At 46.5% G+C, this 21,788-nt stretch overlaps 1 protein-coding gene across 2 annotated transcripts in view; it reads left to right on the forward strand.

The window, feature by feature from the left end:
* The window catches only part of MIA2 (MIA SH3 domain ER export factor 2), a 328,595-nt gene that overhangs the window by 288,164 nt on the left and 18,643 nt on the right, over nucleotides 1–21,788 (forward strand). For both annotated transcript variants that reach the window (XM_069737598.1, XM_069737605.1), the window contains 12 exons: nucleotides 5,648–5,779; nucleotides 7,553–7,574; nucleotides 7,985–8,073; nucleotides 8,171–8,242; nucleotides 8,631–8,741; nucleotides 16,452–16,523; nucleotides 17,388–17,492; nucleotides 18,099–18,221; nucleotides 18,471–18,594; nucleotides 18,680–18,726; nucleotides 21,238–21,328; nucleotides 21,409–21,547. In XM_069737598.1, the coding sequence (XP_069593699.1) occupies nucleotides 5,648–5,779; nucleotides 7,553–7,574; nucleotides 7,985–8,073; nucleotides 8,171–8,242; nucleotides 8,631–8,741; nucleotides 16,452–16,523; nucleotides 17,388–17,492; nucleotides 18,099–18,221; nucleotides 18,471–18,594; nucleotides 18,680–18,726; nucleotides 21,238–21,328; nucleotides 21,409–21,547 (1,127 nt within the window). The remainder of the gene's footprint in view (nucleotides 1–5,647; nucleotides 5,780–7,552; nucleotides 7,575–7,984; nucleotides 8,074–8,170; nucleotides 8,243–8,630; nucleotides 8,742–16,451; nucleotides 16,524–17,387; nucleotides 17,493–18,098; nucleotides 18,222–18,470; nucleotides 18,595–18,679; nucleotides 18,727–21,237; nucleotides 21,329–21,408; nucleotides 21,548–21,788) is intronic.

The raw sequence follows: 21,788 nt of genomic DNA on the forward strand, positions 1-21,788 counted from the left end.
TATTGCCCAGTGACGTAGTATACAGCACAGAGCCACGTAGTATATTGGCCAGTCACGTAGTATATTGCCCCAGTTACGTAGTATATTGCCCAGTGACATCATGGCAGGTCTTTCTAGCGCAGGCGCGCAGGGCCTGTGAGGACGTCGCGGTCACATGACCGTGACGTCATGGCAGGTCCTTCTCCCATACATCTTTGCCACTGGAATCATTACATTTTTTACTATTGATGCCGCATAGGCAGCGTCAATAGTAAAAAGTTGGGGACACACAGGGTTAATAGTGGCGGTTACAGAGTGCGTTACCCGCAGCATAACGCGGTCCGTTACCGCCGGCATTAACCCTGTGTGAGCGATGGCTGGAGGGGAGTATGCAGGCGACAGGCACTGACTGTGGGGAGAAAGGAGCGGCCATTTTCTTCCGGACTGTGCCCGTCGCTGATTGGTTGTGGCTGTTTTGCTGCGACCAATCAGCGACTTGGATTTCCATGACAGACAGAGGCCGCGACCAATGAATATCCGTGACAGACAGACAGACGGAAGTGACCCTTAGACAATTATACAGTAGATAGCTGTATATTTAGCCTTTACTGGCTATTAAAATAGGGGACCCCCCAAAAAAGACGTGTGGCCCCCCTATGATTAATAACCAGCAAATGCTATGCAGACAGCTGCGGGCTGATATTAATAGCCTATATATATATGTATTCTATGTGTATATATCTATTCTATTCTAACCACTCTGTGATACTGTACGCGGCAGGTCATTTGCTGGCTTTTAATCTATCATCTATCTAATATATATATATATATATATATATATATATATATATATATATAAATACAGTTAGGTCCATATATATTTGGACAGAGACAACATTTTTCTAATTTTGGTTATAGACATTACCACAATGAATTTTAAACAAAACAACTCAGCTGTGCTATATATTACGTGGCCAGTGTTATATACTGCGTGGCTGCTATATACTGCGTGGGCTGTTATATAGTACGTGGCTGTGTCATATACTGAGTGGCCACTGTTATATATTGCGTGCCCTGTATTAACGCATCGAGTATTCTACAATATGTATGTATATTGCAGCCACATAGTATATAGCACAGGCCACGTAGTATTTGTCTGCTATATACTACATGGCTCCTATATACTACGTGGCCTGTGCTATATACTATGTGGCTACTATATACATACAGTTAAGTCCATATATATTTGGACAGAGACAACATTTTTCTAATTTTGGTTATAGACATTACCACAATGAATTTTAAACAAAAGAATTCAGATTCAGTTGAAGTTCAGACTTTCATCCTTCATTTGAGGGTATCCACATGAAAATTGGATGAAGGGTTTAGGAGTTTCAGCTCCTTAACATGTGCCACCCTGTTTTTAAAGGGACCAAAAGTAATTGGACAATTGACTCCAAGGCTATTTCATGGAGAGGTGTGGGCGATCCCTTTGTTATGTCATTCGCAATTAAGCAGATAAAAGGCCTGGAGTTGAATTGAGGTGTGGTGCTTGCATTTGGAAGGTTTTGCTGTGAAGTAAACATGCGGTCAAAGGAGTTCTCCATGCAGGTGAAACAAGCCATCCTTAAGCTGCGAAAACAGAAAAAACCCATCCGAGAAATTGCTACAATATTAGGAGTGGCAAAATCTACAGTTTGGTACATCCTGAGAAAGAAAAAAAGCACTGGTGAACTCATCAATGCAAAAAGACCTGGGTGCCCACGGAAGACAACAGTGGTGGATGATTGCAGAATAATCTCCATGGTGAAGAGAAACCCCTTCACAACATCCAACCAAGTGAACAACACTCTCCAGGAGGTCGGCGTATCAATATCCATATCTACCATAAAGAGAAGACTGCATGAAAGTAAATACAGAGGGTTCACTGCACGGTGCAAGCCACTCATAAAAATCAAGAATAAGAAGGCTAGACTGGACTTTGCTAAAAAACATCTAAAAAAGCCAGCACAGTTCTGGAAGAACATTCTTTGTACAGATGAAACCAAGATCAACCTCTACCAGAATGATGGAAAGAGAAAAGTATGGTGAAGGCGTGGTACAGCTCATGATCCATAGCATACCCCATCATCTGTAAAACACGGCGGAGGCAGTGTGATGGCTTGGGCATGCATGGCTGCCAGTGGCACTGGGTCACTAGTGTTTATTGATGATGTGACACAGGACAGAAGCAGCCGAATGAATTCTGAGGTATTCAGAGACATACTGAGTGCTCAGATCCAGCCAAATGCAGCAAACTGATTGGTCGTCATTTCATACTACAGATGGACAATGACCCAAAACATAAAGCCAAAGCAACCCAGGAGTTTATTAAAGCAAAGAAGTGGAATATTCTTGATTGGCCAAGTCAGTCACCTGATCTAAACCCAATTGAGCATGCATTTCACTTGTTAAAGACTAAACTTCAGACAGAAAGACCCACAAACAAACAGCAACTGAAAACCACCGCAGTGAAGGCCGGGCAGAGCATCAAAAAGGAGGAAACACAGCGTCTGGCGATGTCCATGAGTTCAAGACTTCAGGCAGTCATTGCCAACAAAGGGTTTTCAACGAAGTACTAAAAATGAACATTTTATTTAAAATTATTTAATCTGACCAATTACTTTTGGTCCCTTTAAAAACAGGGTGGCACATGTTAAGGAGCTGAAACTCCTAAACCCTTCATCCAATTTTAATGTGGATACCCTCAAATGAAAGGTGATAGTCTGAACTTCAACTGCATCTGAAATGTTTTGTTTAAAATTCATTGTGGTAATGTCTATAACCAAAATTAGAAAAATGTTGTCTCTGTCCAAATATATATGGACCTAACTGTATATATATATATATATATATATATATATGTTTGTGTGTTTTGACGAATATTTCGCTTTGAAACGATGTGTAAATGACAGAGAACTGCTGTATGTAAAAGCTCATGTTAAAATCGCATTGCACACGGATGTCATACACGTCACACGGATGTTGTGTTTAAAAATTGCATTGTACTCAATTAGACCGTTTTTTCCTCACATATGGGTATGAGCCCTAATTCTGTTTTTTTGGGAGGGAAATTGCATAGATAGCAATTCCCTAAAGAGCCATATTCCAGAAGGCTTTCCTGCTGCAGACTGACGCTGATCGCTTACTCCATAGGGGACTGACGACTTGAGCAGTTTATCAATATATTAATATAGAAATGGCAAATTCTGCAGACATGCAGTAATATTACGCATTAAATGGAATGCGACTGGCAAGAGGACTGGGGCTTACTGGTAACCAGTACGGCAGGCAGCAGTGCTCAATACTGAGCAGACCAGATTCTACGTTTCTTAACCCCTTGCTTCAGTGGCCATTTTCCTTTTTTTTTTGTATTATCGTTTTTTCCTCTTCTTCCCAGAACTAGAGCTTTTTTTTAATCTTTTCTTCTGCCCCCGTTGCCATATGCGATCTTGTGCTTGGCACGGCAAGTTGATGGTTTTACTGATACGCAAGGTTTTTATTGCATTTTTTTTTTGGGGGGGGGGGGGGGGGGGAAGGGGGCTCAAACTGAGAAACTGCACTTCCAGATTTTTTTTTTTTCTTAATCTTACTGTATGGGTTAATTAATTTTATATTTTGGCGGTGATACCAGATTTTATATTTTTTTATGTATTAATTTGGGTAAAAAAACTTCTAGACTTTTCTTCAATATTTTTTTAGTCCCTGCTTGCTCGCACTGTACATCGAAATACTGAGTCATCGAATATCTTGTAATTGACGACCTGACGATTTATGAGGTCACGGCGCGGGAGGACCATGATGGCGATGACTGGGGGGGATGGGGGAGGTTTCAGTACCACTAGACCAATAACCAGAGTGTCAAACATGCGATGTAAAAATGATCATTTACAGTCATTTATTGTTCATTTCCTTAATTCTGCTTTTATTCAATGATCCTGGATTACATTTGTTTTCCATTCACAAAGTGATAATTTACAGTCATATATTGATTTTTTACCTTATTGTATCTTTATCCTTTGTCCCTGATGACATTCCTGGCACTTTTTACATGGACTGGCCCTTTAATTTTTTGAAGCTGCCAGTCAAAATGGCCGCCGCGGCCTCACCTGCCCCGCCCCCTCCAGGGACACGTCCAGCTATGCTCCTTCCTATTCCTGTGACGCTAGGTTGGGCTAAACCAAAATGAAGATGAGGGGGAGATTTTCGCGTAAATTCTGCAGATTCTCTCAGGAGACTATGTGGATACATCAGTGCCGGGCTGGTAGGAGTATACGGATGTAGGTACAGCTCCTGGTTAGGCGGCTGGTGGTGTAATCAGTGGAGCGCACTCCGTCCCACTCCCTGTGTAGATGGTACCGTCCAGCCGGTGACTGAGGGCTGCGGATGCGGGTGCTGCGCGTTATATGAGCGGGGATGGCGGAGGCGGTGCAGCGGGTGAGTCCCGGACCACATTCACACCTGACCGAGGCTGACAGGCGGCCGTGCACTCCAATAGTACGGCAGTGACAGTACAGGCTCCCTTCTATACGGCGCCTGCGCAAATCACTTGTCCTGACTTAGTTACTATGTATCAGTCCACTCAGACTTGTATCAACCTGGATACAATAGTAACGAACCCCCAGCTGTTGTATTAGGAGTCTTGTGTTCATTCGTTGACAGCAAGCAGAGGTCATACATGTTGGGTATTTGCATCTGTCTTTAAAGCAGAAAGTAAAATCTGTGTGATGTTGTTTTTTTTTTTTTTTTTTAATTTATGGTTTTTATTTATAACAAAGTTTGTTAGAAAGTTGCAGAAGTTTTTGTCACAGCAATTAATAACCTACAGACAAATAATGCAGACTATCCGATAATCGGGCACGCCGCGGGTCACATGATAGTGCTGTATTGATACCAGCGTGGTCGGGGTTTGCCAGATTTCTCATGGCAGCGACAGCGATCTGGTTGATGACCACACACACGCGCGCGCACGCACGCACGCACGCACACACACACGTCCCTTCCATCACCCCTTACTGTAACATCCCCCCCACTGTAATGTCCCTTCACCCACTTCTCCCCCCACTGTAAGTCCCTTTCCCCACCATCCCCCATTGTAACATCCCTCCCCCTACTGTAGCATCCCTTCCCCATTGTAATTTCCTTTCCACCCAACACCCACTGTAAAGTTCCTTCCCCCAATTGTAACTTCCCTTACCCCACTTCCCCCCACTCTAACGTCTCTTCCCCCCCCACACTGTAACCTCCCTTCCCCATTGTTACTTCCCCTCCCCCACATGGTCTTGTGTAATGACTGCTTGTCACAGAGCTGCAGATCCGTCTTCTTTCTGATCTGCATCATTTCAGGATCTCTGCTGTCAGCTGATGACTCTTAATGTGCAGACAGCTGAGGGTTTGGTACAATTGTATCCAATCCAGATAATCCGCCTCTGGGCTCTAGAAATAAGACTGACACTTTTTCCCTGCGCCGATACACTGTAACAAAGGAGAGATCAGCTCTGCAGAATGTGTTTAGCTCGTGGAGTTTTGCACACACTGACACTGTAACACCCACTCCCGACCACAGGCCACCTGTCCTTACACTTCTCACAGCTGAGGTTTTGTTACAGTCTGTTCTTTTTCCTCGCAGGTTGCGTCCCTGTTACCGGACGACCTCCAACCCGGCGTAGATTTCTTCGGCTGTCCCTGGGATGTGGTGATCTTCACCGCGATCTTCGGATTTGTTTCCGTCTTGGTGTTTACGTGCAGAACGCTGCGATGTGTAAGTCGAGGCCCGGATTATACATTCCTCCTGGGGATAATCGGACCAGAGGGTGAAACATCCCGGGAATTACTGTATAATCCGGCAGCTTCAGGATCCCAGATATACGCCACTTGCTTCATCATCTGGGGATCTAACGGTTCTAAAAAAAAAAAAGCCTCCTTAAAGGGGTATTACCATCATGGGGATTGGGCATCACCTAAAGGGTTTGTCCCCTCAAAGTTGTCCTCCTCCATGTGACGACATGCAGAGTGTGCGGGGGTCCAGTCGCTCCATTCATTATCAATGGCCCTGCAGGAGATGTCCGAGTCTCACAGAGGGATAAAGTGATGACCCACAATTGTGACGAGACATTTCATCACGTGGGATCCAGGGGGGTCCCTGAGGTCGTCCCTCCATCAATATTTAAGTCCCTTCAATAAATTATTTCTTCTATTGATTGGCGAAACCCTTTGGGCTATGTGCACACCATTTGGATTTGGCCACTGCGGATTTGCAAAAGTTTTCCATGCATTGTACAGTACCATGTAAACCTATGTAAAATCAAATCCACAGTGCACATGCGGTGGAAAATACCGCGCGGAAACGCTGCGGTTTATTTTCTGTAGCATGTCAATTCTTTGTGTGGATTCCTCAGCGATTTACACCTGTTCCATAACTAGAATCCGCAGGTGTAAAACCACAGGTGAAATCCGCACAAAAACTGCGGTAAATCCACACATGAATCCGCAAAGTGTGCACATACCCTTAATCATCACTGGGGGTCCGACCTCTGGGGACATCACTGATCCTGAGAATTAATGACTTAGCACTGTGTCCGTCCTCGTGCGATGTTCAACCAAATTTGGCCAATAGCATTTGGTTGCATGGGTATCCAGATAAGGGATGAAATACTACAGGCCCCTTCATTCTAAGGATTGGTAGGAGTCACAGAGATTCGACCATCATTAAAGGGTTGTTCATCTGATTGATCTTTGGGAGGCCACCACTCCTTGGCCTCTGCTTTATGCATGTCAGGGGACAGTGCACTTCTGAAGGTTGACAGCTCAGACTGCCTGCCCCGTTACTGTGCCCTGTGCGGTGCCCCCATGCCCCGTACTGTGCCCCGTGCTTTGCCCCCATGCCCCGTACTGTGCCCTCATGCCCCGTACTGTGCCCCTCTGCCCTGTGCTTTGCCCCCATGCTCTGTACTGTGCCCCCATGCCTCGTGCTTTGCCCCCATGCCCAGTGCTGTGCCCCGTACGGTGCCTTCTGTCCTGCTGCTAGCGGAGGAGCTTAGCCTCTGCAGCATCGGAGGAGCACACGGCAGAGCTGCTGATGCATGTAACCATCTGACCTACGTCAGTGCAACGATTGCAGATGTGCGCTTGTTGCCCAGGACACTGGCCACATCTGATCAAATGCAGCAGTGGCCAGTACCTAGACAACAAGCTGTACAGCTATGGAATGATTAGTCCCTCCATTTTGGAGAAGAGGTAAATGACAAAGCTGCTTGGTTTCCCAACACCTTGCACAGAGTGCCGTCTTCCCTAGTGGATTGCACATGCGTGACTGAGTTTTGGGATCTACAAAACACGACTGCTTTCCAAAAACAGCCTCACACTTCATCCTCTATTGTATCGCAGCTCCATTCAAGTCAAAATAGGGCTGAGCTGCAGTGCCACACGCCGCCTGTGGTTCAGGGTGGCGCTAGAGAGCCAGGCTTTCCTAACCTCATACATAATATGGATGATTGCTGATTTGTGACTGTTTCTCTCTTATATTTTTTTATAGATTAAGAGCAGATTTTATGCCGGTAAGTGTCTGGACCAACCGAGGCCGCCCCGGTAATTATTCCTTTATTTAAACTTTTAAAGATTAACTGTGATGCAGAACTTTCTAAAAAGTCCTTAAAGGGGTTGTCAGCTGCTTCTTCTTCTGCGGGAGACGAGAGGTGGTGCTCATGTTGTGCTGATAGGACAGGAGCAGAGGACGTGCTGTTCAGCCATTGATGCCATGTCAGCAGCGCCTCATTTGTCCTGATGCAGCAGTCCAAAGGGTCTGTCCACTTCTCTTAGGGGAGACGTGTTCATCTGTAACCTGTCCCATCAATTACCATACAGACGGGTGCACAGTGCCAGGCAGGTGGCAGAGCGGAGAGGCCCCGGATCATCTTCCCGCTCGCTCAATTCCCTGCTGTCCATCACTTCATCTTCTCATCTGCAGGTCGGGAATATAGACTCGGGAATCAAGTCGCAGAAGCTTTAAGCAGTAAAAGGGAAGTCCTGGAGAAACTCTGCATCGTACAGAAGCAGGTATGGTGGTCTCTTCGGGTGGCTGCCGGCTCAGGGGGCAGGAGATGTGGGCAACATTCTGCTGATAAAGTCACTTTTTTTAACCTTCTTCTCAAAGTATGAAGAGGTCCAGTGGACATTACAAGAGTCGGGTCACCAGAAATTACTGAGCGAGATCTCCGAGCAGAAGGTGAGTGGAGAGAAGTGCAACAGATGGATGGGGGTGATCCCATGGGGGGGCATCCTCAATTACATGTGTATCATCTATTCTGTGGACAAAGCAGACATGGTAATTATGGGACGACCCCTGTACACTCAGCAGTGTGTGACCGGAGCTACAATATCAGTCACATGAGGAGGTGACCAGTGGTTTCTCATCTGTCATTCATTATGTTGGCTGATAACATGGAATAGTAGATTGCACACCATCATTTCCTTTTGAGTTGTATGTTTGCATAGACCACAGGGTGTGCAGTTATGCATGTATAATAGATAGGTCACCCCCCACCTGGAGGACAAAATATTCCTCCTGCTAGTCTTTTATTACCTTACACATAACCATTTAATGCTTATTTTAGACTCTGCAGAAATCTCTACAGGCATCTAAAAAGGAACTGGAAGAGAACATGGTCAAACTGGAGCGGGAGCTGGAGGAAGAGAAGCAGCGGGGCTCCGAACTGGACAGTACGGTAACGTATGGGAGGAGAAGCAATGGGGGGTCCGGGCTGGACAGTACTGTAATATATATTGGAGAAGAAACAGTGGGAGTCCGGGCTGGACAATACTGTAATATATATGGGAGAAGAAGCAGTGAGGGTCCCGGCTGGACAATACTGTAATGTATATGGGAGAAGAAGCAGCGAGGGTCTGGGCGGGACAGTACTGTAATATATATGGGAGAGGAAGCAGCGAGGGTCCGAGCTGGACAGTACTGTAATATATATTGGAAAAGAAGCAGCGGGGGTCCAGGCTGGACAACACTGTAATATATATGGGAGAGGAAGCAATGGGAGTCCGGGCTGGACAATACTGTAATATATATTGGAGAAGAAGCAATGGGAGTCTGGGCTGGACAGTACTGTAATATATATTGGAGAAGAAGCAGCGGGGGTCCGGGCTGGACAGTACTGTAACATATATTGGAGAAGAAGCAATGGGAGTCCGGGCTGGACAATACTGTAATATATATGGGAGAAGAAGCAGCGAGGGTCTGGGCTCGACAATACTGTAATATATATGGGAGAGGAAGCAGCGAGGGTCCGAGCTGGACAGTACTGTAATATATATTGGAGAAGAAGCAGCGGGGGTCCAGGTTGGACAGCACTGTAATATATATGGGAGAAGAAGCAATGGGAGTCCGGGCTGGACAATACTGTAATATATATGGGAGAAGAAGCAATTGGAGTCTGGGCTGGACAATACTGTAATATATATGGGAGAAGACGCAGCGGGGGTCCGGGCTGGACAATACTGAAATATATATGGGAGAGGAAGTAGCGAGGGTCCGGGATGGACAAAACTGTAATATATATGGGAGAAGAAGCAGCAGGGGGCCGGGCTGGACCGTGTGGTTGCATGTAGGAGGAGAAGTAACGAGGGTCCGGACTGAGCACTACTGTAATATACAGTATGTGGGAGGAGAAACAATGGGGCCAGGGGATATGTCTGATGGGGAGGATATGGGTCAGTACGGTAACGTATGGGAGGAGAAGCAATGGGGGGTCCGGGCTGGACAGTACTGTAATATATATTGGAGAAGAAACAGTGGGAGTCCGGGCTGGACAATACTGTAATATATATGGGAGAAGAAGCAGTGAGGGTCCCGGCTGGACAATACTGTAATATATATGGGAGAAGAAGCAGCGAGGGTCTGGGCGGGACAGTACTGTAATATATATGGGAGAGGAAGCAGCGAGGGTCCGAGCTGGACAGTACTGTAATATATATTGGAAAAGAAGCAGCGGGGGTCCAGGCTGGACAACACTGTAATATATATGGGAGAGGAAGCAATGGGAGTCCGGGCTGGACAATACTGTAATATATATTGGAGAAGAAGCAATGGGAGTCTGGGCTGGACAGTACTGTAATATATATTGGAGAAGAAGCAGCGGGGGTCCGGGCTGGACAGTACTGTAACATATATTGGAGAAGAAGCAATGGGAGTCCGGGCTGGACAATACTGTAATATATATGGGAGAAGAAGCAGCGAGGGTCTGGGCTCGACAATACTGTAATATATATGGGAGAAGAAGCAATGGGAGTCCGGGCTGGCCAATACTGTAATATATATGGGAGAAGATGCAGCAATGGTCTGGGCTGGACAACACTGTGATATGTATGCGAGAAGAAGCAGCGAGGGTCCGGGCTGGACAATACTGTAATATATATGAGAGAGGAAGCAGCGAGGGTCCAAGCTGAACAGTACTGTAATATATATTGGAGAAGAAGCAGCGGGGGTCCAGGTTGGACAACACTGTAATATATATGGGAGAAGACGCAGCAAGGGTCTGGGCTGGACAACACTGTGATATGTATGCGAGAAGAAGCAGCGAGGGTCCGGGCTGGACAATACTGTAATATATATGGGAGAGGAAGCAGCGAGGGTCCGAGCTGGACAGTACTGTAATATATATTGGAGAAGAAGCAGCGGGGGTCCAGGTTGGACAGCACTGTAATATATATGGGAGAAGAAGCAATGGGAGTCCGGGCTGGACAATACTGTAATATATATTGGAGAAGAAGCAGGGGGGGTCCGGGCTGGACTGTACTGTAATATATATGGGAGAAGAAGCAATGGGAGTCCGGGCTTGACAATACTGTAATATATATTGGAGAAGAAGCAGCGGGGGTCCGGGCTGGACTGTACTGTAATATATATGGGAGAAGAAGCAATGGGAGTCCGGGCTTGACAATACTGTAATATATATTGGAGAAGAAGCAGCGGGGGTCTGGGCTGGACAGTACTGTAATATATATTGGAGAAGAAGCAGCGGGGGTCCGGGCTGGACAGTACTGTAACATATATTGGAGAAGAAGCAATGGGAGTCCGGGCTGGACAATACTGTAATATATATGGGAGAAGAAGCAGCGAGGGTCTGGGCTCGACGATACTGTAATATATATGGGAGAAGAAGCAGCGAGGGTCCGGGCTGGAAAATACTGTAATATATATGGGAGAGGAAGCAGCGAGGGTCCGGGCTGGACAGTACTGTAATATATATTGAAGAAGAAGCAGCGGGGGTCTGGGCTGGACAGTACTGTAATATATATGGGAGAAGAAGCAGCGAGGGTCCGGGCTGGACAGTACTGTAATATATATGGGAGAAGAAGCAGCGAGGGTCTGGGCTGGACAATACTGTAATATATATGGGAGAAGAAGCAGCGGGGGTCCGGGCTGGACAATAGTGTAATATATGGGAGAAGAAGCAGCGGGCGTCCGGACTGGACAATAGTGTAATATATGGGAGAAGAAGCAGCGGGGGTCCGGGCTGGACAACACTGTAATATGTATGCGAGAAGAAGCAATGGGAGTCCGGGCTGGACAATACTGTAATATATATGGGAGAAGAAACAGCGAGGGTCCGGGCTGGAAAATACTGTAATATATATGGGAGAGGAAGCAGCGAGGGTCCGGGCTGGACAGTACTGTAATATATATTGGAGAAGAAGCAGCGGGGGTCTGGGCTGGACAGTACTGTAATATATATGGGAGAAGAAGCAGCGAGGGTCCGGGCTGGACAGTACTGTAATATATATGGGAGAAGAAGCAGCGAGGGTCTGGGCTGGACAATACTGTAATATATATGGGAGAAGAAGTAGCGGGGGTCCGGGCTGGACAATAGTGTAATATATGGGAGAAGAAGCAGCGGGCGTCCGGACTGGACAATAGTGTAATATATGGGAGAAGAAGCAGCGGGGGTCCGGGCTGGACAACACTGTAATATGTATGCGAGAAGAAGCAGCGAGGGTCCGGGCTGGACAATACTGTAATATATATGGGAGAAGAAGCAATGGAAGTCCGGGCTGGACAACACTGTAATATGTATGCGAGAAGAAGCAGCGGGGGTCCGGGCTGGACAATACTGTAATATATATGGGAGAAGAAACAATGGAAGTCCGGGCTGGACAAAACTGTAATATGTATGTGAGAAGAAGCAGCGGGGGTCCGGGCTGGACAATACTGTAATATATATGGGAGAAGAAGCAATGGAAGTCCGGGCTGGACAACACTGTAATATGTATGCGAGAAGAAGCAGCGGGGGTCCGGGCTGGACAATACTGTAATATATATGGGAGAAGAAGCAATGGGAGTCCGGGCTGGCCAATACTGTAATATATATGGGAGAAGATGCAGCAATAGTCTGGGCTGGACAACACTGTGATATGTATGCGAGAAGAAGCAGCGAGGGTCCGGGCTGGACAATACTGTAATATATATGAGAGAGGAAGCAGCGAGGGTCCAAGCTGAACAGTACTGTAATATATATTGGAGAAGAAGCAGCGGGGGTCCAGGTTGGACAACACTGTAATATATATGGGAGAAGACGCAGCAAGGGTCTGGGCTGGACAACACTGTGATATGTATGCGAGAAGAAGCAGCGAGGGTCCGGGCTGGACAATACTGTAATATATATGGGAGAAGACGCAATGGGAGTCCGGGCTGGACAATACTGTAATATATATTGGAGAAGAAGCAGGGGGGGTCCGGGCTGGACTGTACTGTAATATATATGGGAGAAGAAGCAATGGGAGTCCGGGCTTGACAATACTGTAATATATATTGGAGAAGAAGCAGCGGGGGTCCGGGCTGGACTGTACTGTAATATATATGGGAGAAGAAGCAATGGGAGTCCGGGCTTGACAATACTGTAATATATATGGGAGAAGAAGCAGCGAGGGTCTGGGCTCGACGATACTGTAATATATATGGGAGAAGAAGCAGCGAGGGTCCGGGCTGGAAAATACTGTAATATATATGGGAGAGGAAGCAGCGAGGGTCCGGGCTGGACAGTACTGTAATATATATTGAAGAAGAAGCAGCGGGGGTCTGGGCTGGACAGTACTGTAATATATATGGGAGAAGAAGCAGCGAGGGTCCGGGCTGGACAGTACTGTAATATATATGGGAGAAGAAGCAGCGAGGGTCTGGGCTGGACAATACTGTAATATATATGGGAGAAGAAGCAGCGGGGTCCGGGCTGGACAATAGTGTAATATATGGGAGAAGAAGCAGCGGGCGTCCGGACTGGACAATAGTGTAATATATGGGAGAAGAAGCAGCGGGGGTCCGGGCTGGACAACACTGTAATATGTATGCGAGAAGAAGCAATGGGAGTCCGGGCTGGACAATACTGTAATATATATGGGAGAAGAAACAGCGAGGGTCCGGGCTGGAAAATACTGTAATATATATGGGAGAGGAAGCAGCGAGGGTCCGGGCTGGACAGTACTGTAATATATATTGGAGAAGAAGCAGCGGGGGTCTGGGCTGGACAGTACTGTAATATATATGGGAGAAGAAGCAGCGAGGGTCCGGGCTGGACAGTACTGTAATATATATGGGAGAAGAAGCAGCGAGGGTCTGGGCTGGACAATACTGTAATATATATGGGAGAAGAAGTAGCGGGGGTCCGGGCTGGACAATAGTGTAATATATGGGAGAAGAAGCAGCGGGGGTCCGGGCTGGACAACACTGTAATATGTATGCGAGAAGAAGCAGCGAGGGTCCGGGCTGGACAATACTGTAATATATATGGGAGAAGAAGCAATGGAAGTCCGGGCTGGACAACACTGTAATATGTATGCGAGAAGAAGCAGCGGGGGTCCGGGCTGGACAATACTGTAATATATATGGGAGAAGAAACAATGGAAGTCCGGGCTGGACAAAACTGTAATATGTATGTGAGAAGAAGCAGCGGGGGTCCGGGCTGGACAATACTGTAATATATATGGGAGAAGAAGCAATGGAAGTCCGGGCTGGACAACACTGTAATATGTATGCGAGAAGAAGCAGCGGGGGTCCGGGCTGGACAATACTGTAATATATATGGGAGAAGATGCAGCAATAGTCTGGGCTGGACAACACTGTGATATGTATGCGAGAAGAAGCAGCGAGGGTCCGGGCTGGACAATACTGTAATATATATGAGAGAGGAAGCAGCGAGGGTCCAAGCTGAACAGTACTGTAATATATATTGGAGAAGAAGCAGCGGGGGTCCAGGTTGGACAACACTGTAATATATATGGGAGAAGACGCAGCAAGGGTCTGGGCTGGACAACACTGTGATATGTATGCGAGAAGAAGCAGCGAGGGTCCGGGCTGGACAATACTGTAATATATATGGGAGAGGAAGCAGCGAGGGTCCGAGCTGGACAGTACTGTAATATATATTGGAGAAGAAGCAGCGGGGGTCCAGGTTGGACAGCACTGTAATATATATGGGAGAAGAAGCAATGGGAGTCCGGGCTGGACAATACTGTAATATATATTGGAGAAGAAGCAGGGGGGGTCCGGGCTGGACTGTACTGTAATATATATGGGAGAAGAAGCAATGGGAGTCCGGGCTTGACAATACTGTAATATATATTGGAGAAGAAGCAGCGGGGGTCTGGGCTGGACAGTACTGTAATATATATTGGAGAAGAAGCAGCGGGGGTCCGGGCTGGACAGTACTGTAACATATATTGGAGAAGCAATGGGAGTCCGGGCTGGACAATACTGTAATATATATGGGAGAAGAAGCAGCGAGGGTCCGGGCTGGACAATACTGTAATATGTATGCGAGAAGAAGCAGCGGGGGTCCGGGCTGGACAATACTGTAATATATAAGGGAGAAGAAGCAATGGGAGTCGGGGCTGGACAGTACTGTAATATATATGGGAGAAGAAGCAGTGGGCGTCCGAACTGGACAATACTGTAATATATATGGGAGAAGAAGCAGCGAGGGTCCGGGCTGGACAACACTGTAATATGTATGCGAGAAGAAGCAGCGGGGGTCCGGGCTGGACAATACTGTAATATATAAGGGAGAAGAAGCAATGGGAGTCGGGGCTGGCCAATACTGTAATATATATGGGAGAAGATGCAGCGGGGGTCCAGGCTGGACAACACTGTAATATATATGCGAGAAGAAGCAGCGAGGGTCCGGGCTAGACAGTACTGTAATATGTATGCGAGAAGAAGCAATGGGAGTCCGGGCTGGCCAATACTGTAATATATATGTGAGAGGAAGCAGCGAGGGTCCAGGTTGGACAACACTGTAATATATATGGGAGAAGACGCAGCGGGGGTCCGGGCTGTACAATACTGTAATATATATTGGAGAAGAAGCAGGGGGGTCCGGGCTGGACAACACTGTAATATGTATGCGAGAAGAAGCAGCGGGGGTCCGGACTGGACAACACTGTAATATGTATGCGAGAAGAAGCAGCGGGGGTCCAGGCTGGACAATACTGTAATATATATGGGAGAAGCAATGGGAGTCCGGGCTGGACAACACTGTAAAATGTATGCGAGAAGAAGCAGCGAGGGTCCAGGCTGGACAGTACTGTAATATGTATGGAAGAAGAAGCAATGGGAGTCCAGGCTGGACAATACTGTAATATATATGGAAGAAGAAGCAGCGGGGGTCCAGGCTGGACAATACTGTAATATATATGGAAGAAGAAGCAGCGGGGGTCCAGGCTGGACAATACTGTAATATGTATGCAAGAAGAAGCAACGGGGGTCCAGGCTGGACAATACTGTAATGTATATGGGAGAAGAAGCAATGGGAGTCCGGGCTGGACAATAGTGTAATATATATAGGAGAAGAAGCAATGGGAGTCTGGGCTGGACAATACTGTAATATATATTGGAGAAGAAGCAGTGGGAGTCCGGGCTGGACAATACTGTAATATATATGGGAGAAGCAGTAGCGGCGGTCCGAGCTGGACAACACTGTAATATATATGGGAGAAGAAGCAATGGGAGTCCGGGCTGGCCAATACTGTAATATATATGGGAGAAGACGCAGCGAGGGTCTGGGCTGGACAATACTGTAATATATATGGGAGAAGAAGCAATTGGAGTCTGGGCTGGACAATACTGTAATATATATGGGAGAAGACGCAGCGGGGGTCCGGGCTGGACAATACTGAAATATATATGGGAGAGGAAGTAGCGAGGGTCCGGGATGGACAAAACTGTAATATATATGGGAGAAGAAGCAGCAGGGGGCCGGGCTGGACCGTGTGGTTGCATGTAGGAGGAGAAGTAACGAGGGTCCGGACTGAGCACTACTGTAATATACAGTATGTGGGAGGAGAAACAATGGGGCCAGGGGATATGTCTGATGGGGAGGATATGGGTCTCGGCATTGGTAGGATGCTAGTTGCCATTACTGTAAATGTCTCTACAGCTTGAAGATCTAAATAAGAAAATAAAATCTCTGGAGGAAAATTTTAAGAAGGAAACATCTCAGAAGGAGGAGGTAAGTGATTTCAGCGTGGGCCGGTGAGTCTGGGAGAGCGGTTCTTGGGACGCACTTATGTAAGGAATTGCCTTATTTAGAGAGATCGCTCTATGAACGGCAGTAAATAGGACCTCTGTGCTCAGGCGGCCTCCGCACTCTCATAACCTCCTCACTCAGGCGACCTCTATGCTCAGGCGGCCACTGTGCTCTAGTGACCTCCGCACTCGCATGACCTCCTCACTCAGACAACCTCTGCGCTCAGGCGGCCACTGCGCTCTGATGACATCCGTACTCGCATGACCTCACTCAGGCAGCCTCTGCGCTCAGGCGGCCACTGCGCTCTGGCGACCTCCGTACTCGCATGACCTCCGCACTCGCATGACCTCACTCAGGCGGCTTCCAGACTAGCACGACCTCTGCGCTCAGGCAGCCACTGCACTCTGGTGACCTCCGCACTCACATGACCTCCGCACTCGCATGACCTCCTCACTCAGGCGACCTCTGCGCTCTGGTGGCCATTGCGCTCTGGTGACCTCCGTACTCGCATGACCTCTGCACTCGCATGACCTCACTCAGGCGGCCTCCAGACTAGCATGACCTCTGCGCTCTGGTGATCTCCGCACTCGTATGACCTCCTCACTCAGGAAATCTCTGCACTCAGGCGGCCACTGCGCTCTGATGACATCCATACTCGCATGACCTCCGCACTCGCATGACCTCACTCAGGCGGCCTCTGCGCTCAGGCGGCCACTGTGCTCTGGTGATCTCCGTACTCGCATGACCTCACTCAGACAACCTCTGCACTCAGGCGGCCACTGCGCTCAGGTGACCTTCGTACTCACATGACCTCCGCCCTTCACATGACCTCTGCTTATTCCGCAGACTCGCACGACCCAGAAAGTGTTTGAAGTTAACACCGGCCGCCTGGAGTCATCTCTTCAGGATGCAGCGGAGGAGAAGTCTCACCTGCAGGAGAGCATCAAGCAGGTCGGTCCCTTTCCAAATGATACAATGTCATCTTATTTATGATGGAAAAGAAACAATAAAGACAATTTCAAATGGAAGCAAATAATCAGTTCTACTAACCCCTGGGATTTTCTAAAAAAGTTAAAAAAAACAAAAAAAACAATCTAGATTTGGTTTCTTTGTAATTGTTTTGACCCCAAGAATAAAGTTCTCATGTCCAGGTTACAATACAGTGAACTTAATAAAAGCAAAAGATGAAAAACAAAATTTCTGTGGTTGATTTTTGTTTTTTGTTTTTTTTTGCATTCTACGCCGTACTTTTATTTTTTTCTATTTTTCAACCCAAAATAACAAAACAAATAATTATTATTCATGCAAAATACTAGCCACCATATGACAGCATTTATGGACATACATAAAGGGAAAATGAAAAGTGTACAAATAAAAAATGCTATGGCACAAAGGGGCTAAGGCTAAAGAGGTTGTCAGATCAGAAGATCATTCGTCTGTACCTTGTGACCTGACAACCCCTTTAATAGCAAACGCCTTATTAAAGAGACCTGTCCCCCTTCCGTTATAGTGAATACTTGTGTTCCTTGTGACATTATGATTCTTTTTGCTTTACAGCTTTCTAAGGAGGCCGAGGGCTGGGAGGAAAGATTCAGCGAGCTGTCTGAGAATTCTAGAATCCTCAGCTCGTCGGTGGGAGTCATGCAGGAAGATCTGAGCAGCAAGCAGAGCCGGTTGAAGGTGAGCAGAGAATGCGGTGATGAACGCGGGGAGGAAGCCGGTGATGAACGCAGTAACAGTGATCACCTGCCCCACACCCACTGACCATATAGCAAATGCTTATTATTTTTTAGAAAAATATTTAGAATTGAGAGTCCTCAGTGGTTGATACCTTTTTAATGGCTAACTGAAAAGATGGTAATAAATTATTTTTCTATCTGCTGGCTAACACGGTACCAAGATATATTTCTTTCCTGTATTATTTTTTAGTCATTAATTGAAAATTTGCTGTCGCTGAAAAACTGGAGCTCAGAGGTGGACGAAGTCAATGATGAGGAAGAGGACGACATTCTCTCCAGTATTAAGTGGAATTTTGAAAACGGCGAACCCCTGGGTAATGTCCGGCAAGTAATCACTGCCGTCTACTCATTATAGCTTGGAAAATATTTTCATTACTTTTTAATTTCTTTTAATTTCAGGGGACCCCCAGAAACAAAGAATTAAGAAGCTGATTTATGCTGCCATGGTAGGTGGTCTACGTGGTCATCTTGTATCTGTATATAGGGAGCTCCCCCTAGTGGTGGCTGCAGACAGGATCATATACAGTCTTGGCCAAAAATATTGACACCCCTGCAATTCTGTCAGATAATACTCATTTTCTTCCTGAAAATGATTGCAAACACAAATTCTTTGGTATTATTATCCTCATTTAATTTGTCTTAAATGAAAAAACACAAAGGAGAATGAAGCAAGAAGCAAAAAGCAAAACATTGATCATTTCACACAAAACTCCAAAAATGGGCCAGACAAAAGTATTGGCACCTTCAGCCTAATAATTGGTTGCACAACCTTTAGCCAAAATAACTGCGACCAACCGCTTCCGGTAACCATCAATGAGTTTCTTACAATGCTCTGCTGGAATTTTAGACCATTCTTCTTTGGCAAACTGCTCCAGGTCCCTGATATTTGAAGGGTGCCTTCTCCAAACTGCCATTTTTAGATCTCTCCACAGGTGTTCTATGGGATTCAGGTCTGGACTCATTGCTGGCCACCTTAGAAGTCTCCAGTGCTTTCTCTCAAACCATTTTCTAGTGCTTTTTGAAGTGTGTTTTGGGTCATTGTCCTGCTGAAAGACCCATGTCCTCTGAGGAAGACCCAGCTTTCTCACACTAGGCCCTACATTATGCCTCAAAATTTGTTGGTAGTCTTCAGACTTCATAATGCCATGCACACGGTCAAGCAGTCCACTGCCAGAGGCAGCAAAGCAACCCCAAAACATCAGGGAACCTCCGCCATGTTTGACTGTAGGGATCGTGTTCTTTTCTTTGAATGCCTCTTTTTTCTCCTGTAAACTCTATGTTGATGCCTTTGCCCAAAAAGCTCTACTTTTGTCTCATCTGACCAGAGAACATTCTTCCAAAACGTTTTAAGCTTTTTCAGATAAGTTTTGGCAAACTCTAGCCTGGCTTTTTTATGTCTCGGGGTAAGAAGTGGGGTCTTCCTGGGTCTCCTACCATACAGTCCCTTTTCATTCAGACGCCGACGGATAGTACGGGTTGACACTGTTGTACCCTCGGACTGCAGGGCAGCTTGAACTTGTTTGCATGTTAGTTGAGGTTCTTTATCCAACATCCGCACAATCTTGCGTTGAAATCTCTTGTCAATTTTTCTTTTCCGTCCACATCTAGGGAGGTTAGCCACAGTGCCATGGGCTTTAAACTTCTTGATGACACTGCGCACGGTAGACACAGGAACATTCAGGTCTTTGGAGATGGACTTGTAGCCTTGAGATTGCTCATGCTTCCTCACAATTTGTTTTTTCAAGTCCTCAGACAGTTCTTTGGTCTTTCTTTTCTCCATGCTCAATGTGGTACACAAGGACACAGGACAGAGGTTGAGTCAACTTTAATCCATGTCAAATGGCTGCAAGTGTGATTTAGTTATTGCCAACACCTGTTAGGTGCCACAGGTAAGTTACAGGTGCTGTTAATTACACAAATTAGAGAAGCATCACATGATTTTTCGAACAGTGCCAATACTTTTATATCCAATTTGGCTTTAGGACAATTCTTTTTGTGTTTTTTCATTTAAGACAAATTAAATGAAGATAATAATAACAAAGAATTTGTGTTTGCAATCATTTCCAGGAAGAAACTGAGTATTATCTGACAGAATTGCAGGGGTGTCAATACTTTTGGCCATGACTGTATGTGCCTCTGTATACAGGGAGCTCCACCTAGTAGTGGCTGCAGATAGGGTCTTATCATGTATCTCTGTATACAGGAAGCTCCCCCTACTGGTGGTTGCAGACAGGATCTTATCATGTATCTCTGTATACAGGGAGCTCCCCCTACTGGTGGTTGCAGACAGGATCTTATCATGTATCTCTGTATACAGGGAGCTCCCCGTAGTGGTGACTGCAGACAGGATCTTATCATGTATCTCTGTATACAAGGAGCTCCCCCTAGTGGTGGCTGCAGACAGAATCTTATCATGTATCTCTCTATACAGGGAGCTCCCCCTAGTGGTGGCTGCAGACAGGATCTTATCATGTATCTCTGTATACAGGGAGCTCCCCCTAGTGGTGGCTGCAGACAGGATCTTATCATGTATCTCTGTATACAGGAAGCTCCCCCTACTGGTGGCTGCAGACAGGATCTTATCATGTATCTCTGTATACAGGGAGCTCCCCCTAGTGGTGGCTGCAGACAGGATCTTATCATGTATCTCTGTATACAGGGAGCTCCCCGTAGTGGTGACTGCAGACAGGATCTTATCATGTATCTCTGTATACAAGGAGCTCCCCCTAGTGGTGGCTGCAGACAGAATCTTATCATGTATCTCTGTATACAGGGAGCTCCCCCTAGTGGTGGCTGCAGACAGAATCTTATCATGTATCTCTGTATACAGGGAGCTCCCCCTAGTGGTGGCTGCAGACAGAATATTATCATGTATCTCTGTGTACGCGGAGCTCCCCCTAGTGTTGGCTTCAGAGGGAATCTTCGTTTTAATGTTAATCCTCATCTTTGTTTTGTAGCTAAATGCGTCTTTGAAAAGTGTGGAATCAGAGAAGAAGCATTTGTGTGATAATCTTTCCGATGAAATGAAGGCAAAAGAACAGCTTGCAGGTAGAGTGATACTTTACATATTTTATCACTGGATCCTTGGACTCCTTTTATTATAGATAATTCTGTCTTTGTATGTGCAGAGTGTATCACGAATCTGCAGAACAGCAGCCAGTCGCTCTCACATGAGAAGGGACAATTGGAGGAAGAGTTGGAGAAACTAAATCAGAAAATGAGCGTCATGATGGAGGTGTACCAGGAGAACGAGCAGAAGCTGCATCGGTAGGATATCAGCTTTTTATGGCTTTGCAGTTAGTAACAATTTCAATATACAGAATCAAACTACTCAAACCGCTCACATACCGTCCTCGCTTGCATACATCGTAGAATGATAGAGTTGGAAGGGACCTTCTGGGTCATCTGGTCCAACCCCCTGCTACCTACCATCCTCGCTCGCATGCCGGCATCGCTCACATGCTGCTTCTCTGAATATGTCTCCTTCCACTTGGAGTATTCAGGGCAA

Source organism: Ranitomeya imitator, chromosome 1 (assembly GCF_032444005.1).
Source record: "Ranitomeya imitator isolate aRanImi1 chromosome 1, aRanImi1.pri, whole genome shotgun sequence".
In the NCBI taxonomy this organism is placed as follows: domain Eukaryota; kingdom Metazoa; phylum Chordata; class Amphibia; order Anura; family Dendrobatidae; genus Ranitomeya; species Ranitomeya imitator.